The sequence below is a fragment of the Nomascus leucogenys genome, chromosome 6 (assembly GCF_006542625.1).
Source record: "Nomascus leucogenys isolate Asia chromosome 6, Asia_NLE_v1, whole genome shotgun sequence".
In the NCBI taxonomy this organism is placed as follows: domain Eukaryota; kingdom Metazoa; phylum Chordata; class Mammalia; order Primates; family Hylobatidae; genus Nomascus; species Nomascus leucogenys.
In genome coordinates, this window is record NC_044386.1 from 50742875 (window position 1) to 50754898 (window position 12024).

The window sequence follows — 12024 nt, forward strand, 5'->3', positions numbered from 1 at the left end:
TTGTATGTGCACAGAAAAGTACCTGACAGCTATTTTCAGAATCCTAATAGCGCTATCTCTGATAGAAACAGTTCATCTTTGTTTTCTTCTCATTTTTCTGCATTTCTAAATGTTTGCAATGAATGGGAATATGTCATTTATAGTTGGAAAGGTAAAGTTCTTAACCCTGGGGCTAATCTTATCTCTCTGAGGCAGGCTACTTCTGAATGGTGGCTGACACCAGCTGTGTAAGTTAACTAAAGAATGGTGGGGAGATGTCATAAGTGTTCATGCTGGGCACTGTGGCTCACACTTGTAATCCTAGCACACTGGGAGGCCGAAGTGGCAGGATCACTTGAGGCCGGGAGTTTGAGACCAGCCTGGTCAACAGAGTGAGACTCTGTCTCTACAAAAAAATTAAAAAATTAGCTGGGTGTCGTGGTGCTCATCTGTAGTCTCGGCTACTTGGAGGCTAAGGCGGGAGGTACACTTGAACCCAGGAATTCAAGGCTGCAGTGAGCCATGATCACCTTTGCACTTTAGCCTGAGCAACAGACCAAGACCCCATCTCTTAAAAAAAAAAAAGTGTTCACCTTTTAATGGAGATAAATTAATTGAACCTGTCAACTATTTTCTTTATTCGATTAGGTACTAATGCATCTGCATTTGACCAGCTTATCCTTACATTGGCATGGGATAGAGTTGACATTGCCAAAAATCATGTATTTGTTTATGGACAGCAGTGGCTGGTATGTAAATAATCTACATACACAATACAATTAAATTACACTAAGTAATAAAAAAGTATTTGCGGGAACTGTGACCTGACTTGACGTTTTACCTTTCTGCCAGTAGTTCAAAAATAGTTTAGCTAAGTATTTCTACACCATTCCGATCCAGTTTAGGATTTAATATATGCCTCTAGATAAAACCTTATTTTTTAATAGAGTGTATAGATCTCTAAGAATCTTAGAACTGAAAGAAGCTTTAGAACTCATGCTCTGTATACCAGAGAGTCCATTCTAGCATTCCCCCTGATGTTTAGACCTATTCCTTTTTTAATCTTCCTCATCCTACTAAATGGGAACAACTTCTTCCTAGTTTCTAAGATGAGACTGTTTAGTGTTATCCTTTACTTTTCTCTTTCTCATGTATTCCAGTCCAATTCCATCTGTAAATCTTGTCAGATCTAGTTTCAAAATACCTAATTTTATCATCCTGGTCTAGTCTGTCATCCTTTTGTGTTATTTCGGTAGCATACTTTTTGGTTTCACTACTCTCATACTTGCTCTCCTTTTATGGACAGGAGATGAATCACATTCCATTTACTCAGAGCATAATCCAGAGCCTTACATGCTACTACTATCCTCTTTGCTCTTTTTTATCTAACTTTGTTGATGTTCTTGCTCTTCTTTGAACATATCAAGCATGCTCCTATCTCTAGGCTTTGTACTTGCCTGTCTCTCTATCTTAACATTCTTCCCTACATACCCACGTGGGCTTAATTCCTCCTATCTTTCTGGCCTCTAACCAAATGTCTCCTCTTTGGACTTCCTCTGTCCACCCTATTTTAATAGCATCCCCCTAAACCAGCATTCTTCCCTGCTATTTTTTTCTAACTTTTGTCACCATCTGACAAACCATATAATGTAGCTATTATTTATTGTTTGTCTTTCTCCTAGAAAGTAAACTTTCTGAGGGCAAGAATATTTTCCAGTTTTGTTTACTACTGTATTGACAGCTTGGTAGGTAGTAATCACTTAAAATTTTGTTACATGTCTGAATCAATAGGAGGCTGGACAGATTAAATGTTCATCTGTACCTTGAAGTATTACCAGCCTTTACGGAGGACGAACTAGATCCTTTTTGTCCACATAGTAAATATAAACGGCAAATTGCAGAAAAGTATGCACAGTATGATCTTACTTGTGGCAAATTCTCCTTATGAATGTACAAACATTCATGTATATCTACATGTACTGTGTAGTTAATAGTACCTTTCTAAAACTTAACATGGCATTCATCTTGGAGAGTTGGGGGCTGGAGGAAAGTTTTATTTTATACCATTTTGTAGTGTTCGATTTTTTTTTTAAACCATTGGAATGTATTTCCTATATAGCAATAAAAAACAGTTTGTTTAGTCACTTCTCCTCTTGCAGGACTACAGAGGAAAAAAATTAATGTTAATCATCTGTGGTGATGACTATAACCAACCTTATTTTTCCCTTGAATAATTTAACTGGATTTTGTTCTCCTCAGATGTAAAGGCTTGGATGAAGCATTTGTCTTCTGTGTATATGTGGTTTGTCTGATGGATTTCTTCTGCATAATGTTACCTATTTGATTTTGTGCTTCTTGCTAAACTTAAAATTTGCAGGACAGTTGTTTTTCTTCTTTCTTCTTGCTTGCCAGGAGTTCAGTATGCATTGAGTGATTGAGGAAATGCTCCTTACAAAGCAGACACATTTTTTTTTAAATGGTCTCTTTTTTCCCCTCAGATATGAAAATTAAGTTTTTGTTCTAGGGCAGTGGTTATAAACACAGATAGAATGTTCTTGTTTTAAAAACAATATTTTGTTGTATCCCCTTTTATTCTACTAAAGTGAAATTTCATAAGTAATTACATAAATTAAGAATATATGTATAATGCCCTAATTGTAATAAGAAAAAATGATTTATAATAAAAAATATTTCAGTATATAAATGTTCAAGAGTGGCAATATAAAACACATAATAAGTCAGATGCCTGCAGTTATAATAGGAATCAGTGTAAATGCTGCAGTTATACGTACTAATACAAGTATGTTGTTGGTAACTTAAATATCCTGGGGAACAGATAAACACTCTTTGCAAGTGTAGGACAAAGAAAGACCAAGTGGGCACTAGAATAATGTTAGAATATTACTGTTAGAGTCAGTAATAACATCAGGATTATTTGTATGTGATAAGAGAAAAGGAAATAATCTGAAGTAAAATAGTAACATGCCATGATAAACTACAGCCTAATGTAGAGAAAACTAATAAGTATTATTTTCTTGGAAATCCGGCCTTATTTTTAAGCATGTGAAAATATTTTCCTTGTTGTGACAGAAGTGAGTATTGAAAAATGTCACAGAAAACATACCTTTCATCTTTAAATTCCATCATGTAAAAGGCATACATTTCATCAGTATATACTTAAAATAGGCCTGGGTGTGGTGGCTCATGCCTCTAATTCCAGTACTGTGGGAGGCTGAGGTAGGAAGATCACTTGAGGCCAGGAGTTTGAGACCTGTCCCTATTTTAAAAAGAAAAAGAAAAAAAAGCAGGTACAGGCGTGCACACCTGTAGTTCTTAGCTACGTGGGAGGCTGAGGTGGGAACATCGCTTGAACCCCTGAGTTTGAGTCTGCAGTGAGCTATGATTGTGCCACTGGGTGACAGAATGAGACCCCGTCTCAAAAACAGAAAGTATACTTAAAATAGCATGAAGACTATATCCTTGCTAGGTGATGTAAATTGAAGATAGATTGGAGAAAGAAATGGTAATACAAGTTGCTCTAGAGAAGTTGTGTAGTTGTGTGTTAAACCTCTGAAGATAGAATAAGATTGAAAAATAATGGGTAAAAAAGCCAGTGGTTTTGTATTGATTTTTGCCACAAAGATGTTTTTAATAATGTGGTACTAAAATATTTAAAATACACAGAAATATACAAAATATTAAATATACAGACTATATTAAAACAACCTTTATTAAAACTCAGTGAAATACCTATATTTCATGTCTCTACTAACTTACCAATATTTGATTTCAAGTCTGTTGAAGTTTATAAAATAGGCTTTAATATATAAAGGACAGCTACAAATGCTGAATGATACAGATGTGTTATATTAAGCACAAAGGACATAAGTTGTATTGCTGTCAAGTGATTTCTTTTCCCTAATGATGAATTATTTCTTTTAAAGTTCTGAAGAAAACTAAGTACAATCTTGCCTGACTTACCTGGTGGTTGTATTTTTGGAAAATTCATTGTAGAACAAAAACTATGATGAAATACTTTGTGTTCATTTGTAAGGCAGAATTACTGGTTTTTCACTCAAGAACATCTAACAGGATAATAAAAAGTTGTGTGGGATGCAGGATAGTTTCTTTCTGAGTAGAATTCTCCAGCATATTGCATGATTTCTGATGTCCCTTGACCCTACTCATTAAATGTTAGTAACAGCACTCAATTATTGAAATAATCCTTCCCACAAAACCTTCCCTAAACACTGAGAACATTGCTTTAAGATATTCTTTCCCAAGATTTAATTGATGATGGATTCTGTTTTTTCCCCCATGTAACACTTATTCTACAGAAGTAGTGTTTGTGGAATATTCTTTAAGAAATGTTGTTCTAGAGAGGTCTTTTAATCTATTCCCCAAACACCTTAAGTCTTAGTAGCTTTTTACTGTGTTGCATCTTTCTAATTTTGTTCTAAAACTGTTGGGAACAAATTAAATGTAAATCCTAAGGACTTAACATTTAAAAGTGTTTGTATAATTGGAATATGTGAAATATGTATTTATTAAATTTGATACTCCTAGGTTGGATCCTTGGAACAAGCTATGCTTGATGCTCTTGTAATGGATAGAGTTGCATTTGTAAAACTTCTTATTGAAAATGGAGTAAGCATGCATAAATTCCTTACCATTCCGAGACTGGAAGAACTTTACAACACTGTAAGTCTACATTAAAATTCTTTATTGACTACATTTTATCTTTTGGGAAATGTTACTTTACCTGAATATAGCCATTCCAACCCTTAATGTCTTCCTTGGTTATGTGAAAAAATTATAGCCAGTTTTAGTATGGATTGGTTGTATTACAGTCTGAAACCCTTTCCTTGTTTTTAGAACCCATTCCCTGTCACCATACCCACATAGGGCTATTAAGCCTACTTCTCTTTCCTGTGTCTCCTCCCTTTCCCTCCCCTTACCGAAACTATAGGATCAACTTCTTGATTATAGGGTGATTATGTTTCTTTTGACTCCGTTGTCTAATGGAGGAATTATGCATTGCTGTTTCCTCTTTTTTTTTCTTTTTTTACGTTCATTGTTTGACCTCATGGTATAGCCCTTTTAGCTTACATACTGTTTTCATTTTTTTTGTAAAGGACTCCTGAAAACTTACTATTCTTGTCACAAAGACTTTCACATTTTATTCCAAATTTTTATTGTATTAGCATTGAAGATATACTACCCTTCTTAGTGGTTTTCTGTGTTATGATTATGAGTTTACTACCCAAATCCTTAACTTGATTTTCAAAGATCTTCATATATTGCCCCAGCTACTTTTCTCACTTGGCCTTTTTATTGCCCCCCAAATGCTGGGCGGGAGGGGGGGCAGCAATAAGGTGGCAAATGTCTACCTGCTATTTACTAAAAATACAAACTTTTTTTTTTTTTTTTTTTTTTAGACGGAGTCTTGCTCTGTCACCAGGCTGGAGTGCAGTGGTGCCATCTTGGCTCACTGCAACCTCCGCCTCCCTGGTTCAAGTGATTCTCCTGCCTCAGCCTCCCAGGTAGCTGAACTACAGGCATGTGCCACCACACCCAGCTAATTTTTGTGTTTTTAGTAGAGTTGGGGTTTCACCATGTTGGCCAGGATGGTCTTGATCTCTTGACCTCGTGATCTGCCCGCCTCAGCCTCCCAAAGCACCGGGATTACAGGCGTGAGCCACTGCACCCGGCCAAAAGTGCAAAAGTGCAAACTTTTTTTAAAAAAGCATTTGCTATTTTACAGTGCTGGTCTGTTTTGCTTCCAACTAATAATCCATTTATTGAAATTTTATTCATTGATTAGAACTTAGCTTAAATTCCATGCCACTGGTTCCATGAAGCTTGGTGGCATAGTTAAGTACAATTATTATGTCTTTCCCTTTGGATTGTAAATTTCTTTAGGTGTTATATCTCATTTTCTCCCTTTTTTTTCTTTTTTTGAGACAGAATCTCACTCTGTTGCCCAAGATGGAGTGCAGTGGCACGATCTGGGCTCACTGCAACCTCTGCCTCCCGGGTTCAAGCGATTTTCCTGCCTCAGCCTCCTGAGTAGCTGGGATTACAGGTGCATACCATCATGCCCAGCTAGTTTTTGTATTTTTAGTGGAGATGGGGTTTCGCCATGTTGGCCAGGCCGGTCTTGAACCCCCGACTTCAAATGATCCGCCTGCCTCAGCCTCCCAAAGTTCTGGGATTACAGGCGTGATCCACTGGGCCCAACTTCCATTATTTTCTTTTAGTAGTGCACAGCACATTTGCATTGAACTTTATTGGCATTTTACTGTCCTTGACAGATGTAAAAATTAAAAGGATTATTCATTATGCTGTAGTAAGGTTTATACCTGAACTATAAAGCAGTGTAAAATAATAAAAATAAAAATTGACCCCATTAGCAAGGCAAGTAATTTTTTAAATTGTATAACTCAAAGGTGTTAAGATAATACTGTAGTTACTTTCAGCATCAATTATTGAAAAAGTTTTAAAACATTTAAGGGCTTGCAACATGATAAAGCAGTGGTTCTCAAACTTTTTGATTTCAGGGTTCCTTTACATTAAAATTATTGAGAACTTCAAAGAGCTTTTCTAAAGAGGTTTTGTTTATGTATGTTGGTATTTTAGAATGTAAAAATGAGAGTTTTAAAAAATACTTGTTTTTATTAACAAGCAATTATATTTACTTAAATTATATTTACTTAAAATTTCTAAACTTATCCCATCTTAACATAAATATTTGTTCTTATTTCTTTTTTCTTAAATTAGCACCCTTCTGCCTGATACGTTTTTATTTATTTTTTATTTTTTTGAGACGGAGTTTTGCTCTTGTCATCCAGGCTGGAGAGCAGTGGCACAATCTCGGCTCACTGCAACCTCCATGTCCCAGGTTCAAGCGATTCTCCTGCCTCAGCCTCCCGAATAGCTGGGATTATAGATGCCCACCATCACGCCCGGCTAATTTTTGTATTTTTAGTAGTGATGAGGTTTCACCATGTTGGCCAGGTTGGTCTTGAACTCCTGACCTAAGGTGATCCACCCACCTCAACCTCCCAAAGTGCTGGGATTACAGGCATGAGCCACTGCACCCAGCCTGCTATATTTTTATTTTTAAAGAAAACAGAAAAATTGGTGAGGAGAGGAAAACATTTTTGCAAATGTCTTCAAAGTCTAGCCTTATAAAAGCAGCTGGATTCTCATATTTGCTTCTGAATTTAATCTCACAATATCACACATCAGAAAGCCTCTGGAAAACTCCACCAAACACTGAGAGAATAAGAATGAAATAATACAAATACAATTTTAATATGATTAGGAAAAAAGTCTTGATCTTATGGAACTCCTGAAGGAATCATGGAGGCCTCAGGTGTCCCCAGGTCACACTTTGAGAATTACTATGTTAAAGTACATTTATTATTTATTAACAATTTATTTTTAATGGATAAACATTTAATAGAGTAGGATAAAATAGAATTTAAAAAATTTTAAGTGCCTTTCCATGTGATTATATACTGTTAGAGAAAAATGCAATGAAATTCCCCAATACCCCCAAAATATGAGATACTTCTTATTAACTTAGAAGAAACTTTTATTTTAAAAAGTTAACCTGTGGGGGAGAATTGGCAGAGAGAACTTAGCCCCTGAGTGGATCGACTAAATAAATACTGTTTTTTTTTTTTTTTTTTTTTTTTGAGTTTAAAAAAAGTTTTTTTTTCTTTTGAGACGGAGTCTCGCTGTCGCCCAGGCTGGAGTGCAGTGGCGCGATCTTGGCTCACTGCAGGCTCCGCTCCCAGGGGTTCACGCCAATTCTCCTGCTTCAGCCTCCTGAGTAGCTGGGACTACAGGCGCCCGCCACCATGCCCGGCTAGTTTTTTGTATTTTTAGTAGAGACGGGGTTTCACCGTGTTAGCCAGGATGGAATTTTTTAAATTTTTTTTTTTTTTTTTGGGATGGAGTTTCGCTCTTGTTGCCCAGGCTGGAGTGCAATGACACGATCTCGGCTCACCGCAACCTCTGCCTCCCAGGTTCAAGCGATTCTTCTGCCTCAGCCTCCCGAGTACCTGGAATTAAAGGCATGCACCACCACACCGGGCTAATTTTGTGTTTTTTTAGTAGAGACGGGGTTTCTCCGTGTTGGTCAGGCTGGTCTCGAACTCTCGACCTCAGGTGATCTGCCTGCCTCGGCCTCCCAAAGTGCTGGGATTACAGGCTTGAGCCACCGCACCCAGCCCTAAATAAATATTGTAAAAAGAAGACAGAGCAAAGTAAAGTAAAATATAATTCATATGCAATATCAATTGTAGTCATCTCAAATATTATATAGAATTTGAAAGCCAAGAATATCAAAGAAAATAACTTTTTCTCCAAAGAAATAATGGTAGGTGGCTGGGCATGGTGGCCCACTCTAACAGTATATATAAAGAGAAGTAAGATAATGGCAAAATTATGGCATATATAAATGTTAAATCAGGGATGTCCAATCTTTTGGCTTTCCTGGGCCACATTGGAAGAAAAATTGTCTTGGGCCACACATAAAATGCACTAACACTAACGATAGCTGATGAGCTAAAAAAAAATAAATAAATAAATAAAAATTGGAAAAAAACTCAATGTTTTAAGAAAGTTTACAAATTTGTGTTGGGCCACATTCAAAGCCATCTTGGGCTGCATGCAGCCCGTGGGCTACAGGTTGAACAAGCTTGTGTTAAAGGCTTGTTACCCAAAATATTTAAAGTCTCAATATGACTTTATTAGTGACAGAAACAGAGGAACAGACATTTTAACAAGAAGAAAGGTATTGTACAGCGCCGTTATCAATGAAAGAAATGTAAATTTAAGATACAATTATAAAGTTGCAGTGTTGACTTTTATGAAACAAAAATTTATGTATCATTTTAATGATACTCTAAGATTATTTGTGTTTTGGCAGTAAATGTGAAAATTCTTTGTTGTTCTACTTTATGAATAGAACTTAAGGAAATAATTCCAAAACAATGTAATTTGTATAAGAAGGTTCATAAAAATCCTGTAAGGTTTAAATTATTTTAGAAGAAAAATAATAGTTTGGTGTAACTTTTTCTCCCTAAAGAAACAAGGTCCAACTAATCCAATGCTGTTTCATCTTGTTCGAGACGTCAAACAAGTAAGAGATTATTTTTTGCTTTTGAAAAATGTTATTTTAAAAAATCATTTATATTTCATCTTTTTTTAAAAAAAAAAGCATTTAAATACATTTTAGAAATACCAATAAAATTATAATTTACAGAACAAGATAAAGTATGGGCTGAATTTGTGGTAAGAGAGGAATAAAGAGCATAATGTATCAGAAAACAAGAAAAAAAGAGAGTTTGTGAAATTAAGACCAAGGCTGGGCGTGGGTGGCTCAAACCTGTAATCCCAGCATTTCGGCAGGTTGAGGCTGGCGGATTGCTTGAGCCCAGGAGTTCAAGACCAGCCTGGGCAGCATGCTGAAATCCCATCTCTATGAAAAGTTAAAAAAATTACCTGGGCATGGTGGTGCACACCTGTAGTACCAGCTACTCAGGAGGCTGAGGTGGGAAGGATTGCTTGAGGCTAGGAGGTAGAGGCTGCCATGATCCATGATCTTACCACTGCATTCCAGCCTGGGTGACTTTTAGAGTGAGACTCTGTCTCAAAAAAAAAAAAAAAAACTATTGAGCTTCTGGTCATCCAAGATAGAATATGATGTATAAAGCTCATTGGTTCATAAAAGAAAGACTGTTGATAGAATGTATCTTTTTTCCTCTATCTTCAGCAGAAATTTATTCTTTAGAAAATTGTCCCAATGTATCACGTCTGTAATCCCAGCACTTTGGGAGGCCGAGGCGGGCAGATCACGAGGTCAGGAGATCGAGACCATGGTGAAACCCCGTCTCTACTAAAAATACAAAAAATTAGCTGGGCGCAGTGGCGGGCGCCTGTAGTCCCAGCTACTCAGGAGGCTGAGGCAGGAGAATCGCATGAACCCGGGAGGCGGAGCTTGCAGTGAGCAGAGATTGCGCCACTGCACTCCAGCCTGGGTGACAGAGCGAGACTCCGTCTCAAAAAGAAAAAAGAGAAAATTGCCCCAATGTAAAAGATGTTGAATAAGGAAATTGAGGACTGGGTCATGATCTTAATGGCAGACTTTGCCAGTAAAAATGCTGGAAAGCTCTTTCCCCTTTAAAAAAAAAATCTAGTATTTCTACTTAGCCATACAAAAGAATGAAATCATGTCCTTTGCGGCAGTGTGAATGGAACTGGAGGTCCATTATCCTAAGTGAAATAACTTAGTCAAATACCACGTTTTCACTTACAAGTTGGAGCTAAACAATGGGTACCTGTGGACATAGAGTAAAATGATAGACATTGGAGACTTTACAAAAGGTGGGAGGTTGGGTGGGGGTGGTGAGGGTTGAACAACTATCTCTGGGTACACTATTCACTATTCAGGTAATAGGTACACTAAAAGCCTAGTCTTCACCACTACATAACATATGCATGTAAGAAATCTATACTTGTACCCCCTAAATATATATAAATCATTTTAACATTTATTTATTTATTTTTTGAGACGGAATCTTGCTGTCGCCCAGGCTGGAGCGCAGTGGCACGATCTCAGCTCACTGCAAGCTCCACCTCCCGGGTTCACGCCATTCTCTTGCCTCAGCCTCCCGAGTAGCTGGGACTACAGGAGCCCGCCACCACGCCCAGCTAATTTTTTGTATTTTTAGTAGAGACGGGGTTTCACCATGTTAGCCAGGATGGTCTCGATCTCCTGACCTCGTGATCCACCCTCCTTGGCCTCCCAAAGTGCTGGGATTACAGGCGTGAGCATTTTAACATTTTTAAAAGTAAAACAAATCTAGTATTGGTAATGATGAACGCATAACACTGTCATGATCTCAGGCTATTCTGTGGCCACTAAATTGATGCACTCTTATTCCTGTTCTATCAGGATTGTTTGTGAACTAAAAGTTTTAAACGTTTATCACCACTTTTGTACCCATTTATATTATTGGTATTCAATACAGTTTTGTTTTCCTTGATAAAATAGTATTTATATTTATTTGCTTAAAATACTTTCTAAGTTTCTAAACTTAAATTTTGTTTAGAATTCTTTATTTCAGCTTTTACTTGCTCCTAAGTATGAGTGCATTATTAAAAACGTAGAAGTCCAGGGCTGGTGGCTCATACCCATAATACCAGCACTTTAGTAGTCCGAGGTGAGTGGATCGCCAGAGAGAAGGGGTTTGAGACCAGCCTGGGCAAACAAAGCGAGACCTTATCTCTACAAAAAAATTTAAAAATTAGCCCGGCGTGTTGTCACGTGCCTGTAGTCCAAATGATTGGTGGGGGTGTGGGGGGCACTGAGGGAGGATCACTTGAGCCCAGGAGTTGAGGCTGCAGTGAGCTGTCTTCGAGCCACTGTACTCCAGTCTGGGTACACATCAAGACCCTTCTTAAGAAAAACGAATGACATTAGAAATGTCATTTTAACAGCCTTGAGGATGTTTTTAAAAAATGTCATTTTCTGTTTTCATTTTCTTTATTTTGTAACTGATTTAATACTAAACTACTGTCCCATAGGAAGAAGTGAGACATTTTATACTTAAACATTTTTTTTTTGAAATGAAGTTTTGCCCTTTCTTGCCCAGGCTGGAGTGTGGTGACACGATCTTGGCTCACTGCAACCTCCGCCTCCCGGGTTCAAGTGATTCTCCTGCCTCAGCCTCCCGAGTAGCTGGGATTGCAGGTGCCTGCCACCACGCCTGGCTGATTTGTTTTTTTTGAAATGGAGTCTTGGTCTGTTGCCCAGGTTGTAGTGCAATGGCGCGATTTTGGCTAACTGCACCCACTGCCTCTCAGGTTCAAGCAATTCTCCTATAGCCTCCCGAGTAGCTGGGACTACAGGCGCATGCCACCACGCCTGGCTAATTTATTTATTTATTTATTTATTTGTGTTTTTTTTTTTTTTTTTTTTGGTAGAGATGAGGTTTCATCATGTTGGCCAGGCTGGCCTCAAACCCCTGA

The 12024-nt window shown here is 37.5% G+C and overlaps 1 protein-coding gene across 5 annotated transcripts in view; it reads left to right on the forward strand.

Moving 5' to 3' along the window:
* Positions 1–12024, forward strand: part of TRPM7 (transient receptor potential cation channel subfamily M member 7) — a 131067-nt gene that overhangs the window by 58718 nt on the left and 60325 nt on the right. For all 5 annotated transcript variants that reach the window (XR_004030434.1, XM_003266919.4, XM_030814101.1 and 2 more), the window contains exons 11-13: positions 628–728; positions 4546–4680; positions 9080–9133. Coding sequence is in view for 4 of the 5 variants with exons in the window: in XM_003266919.4 (XP_003266967.1) it covers positions 628–728; positions 4546–4680; positions 9080–9133 (290 nt within the window). In the remaining variant the exon portion in view is untranslated. The remainder of the gene's footprint in view (positions 1–627; positions 729–4545; positions 4681–9079; positions 9134–12024) is intronic.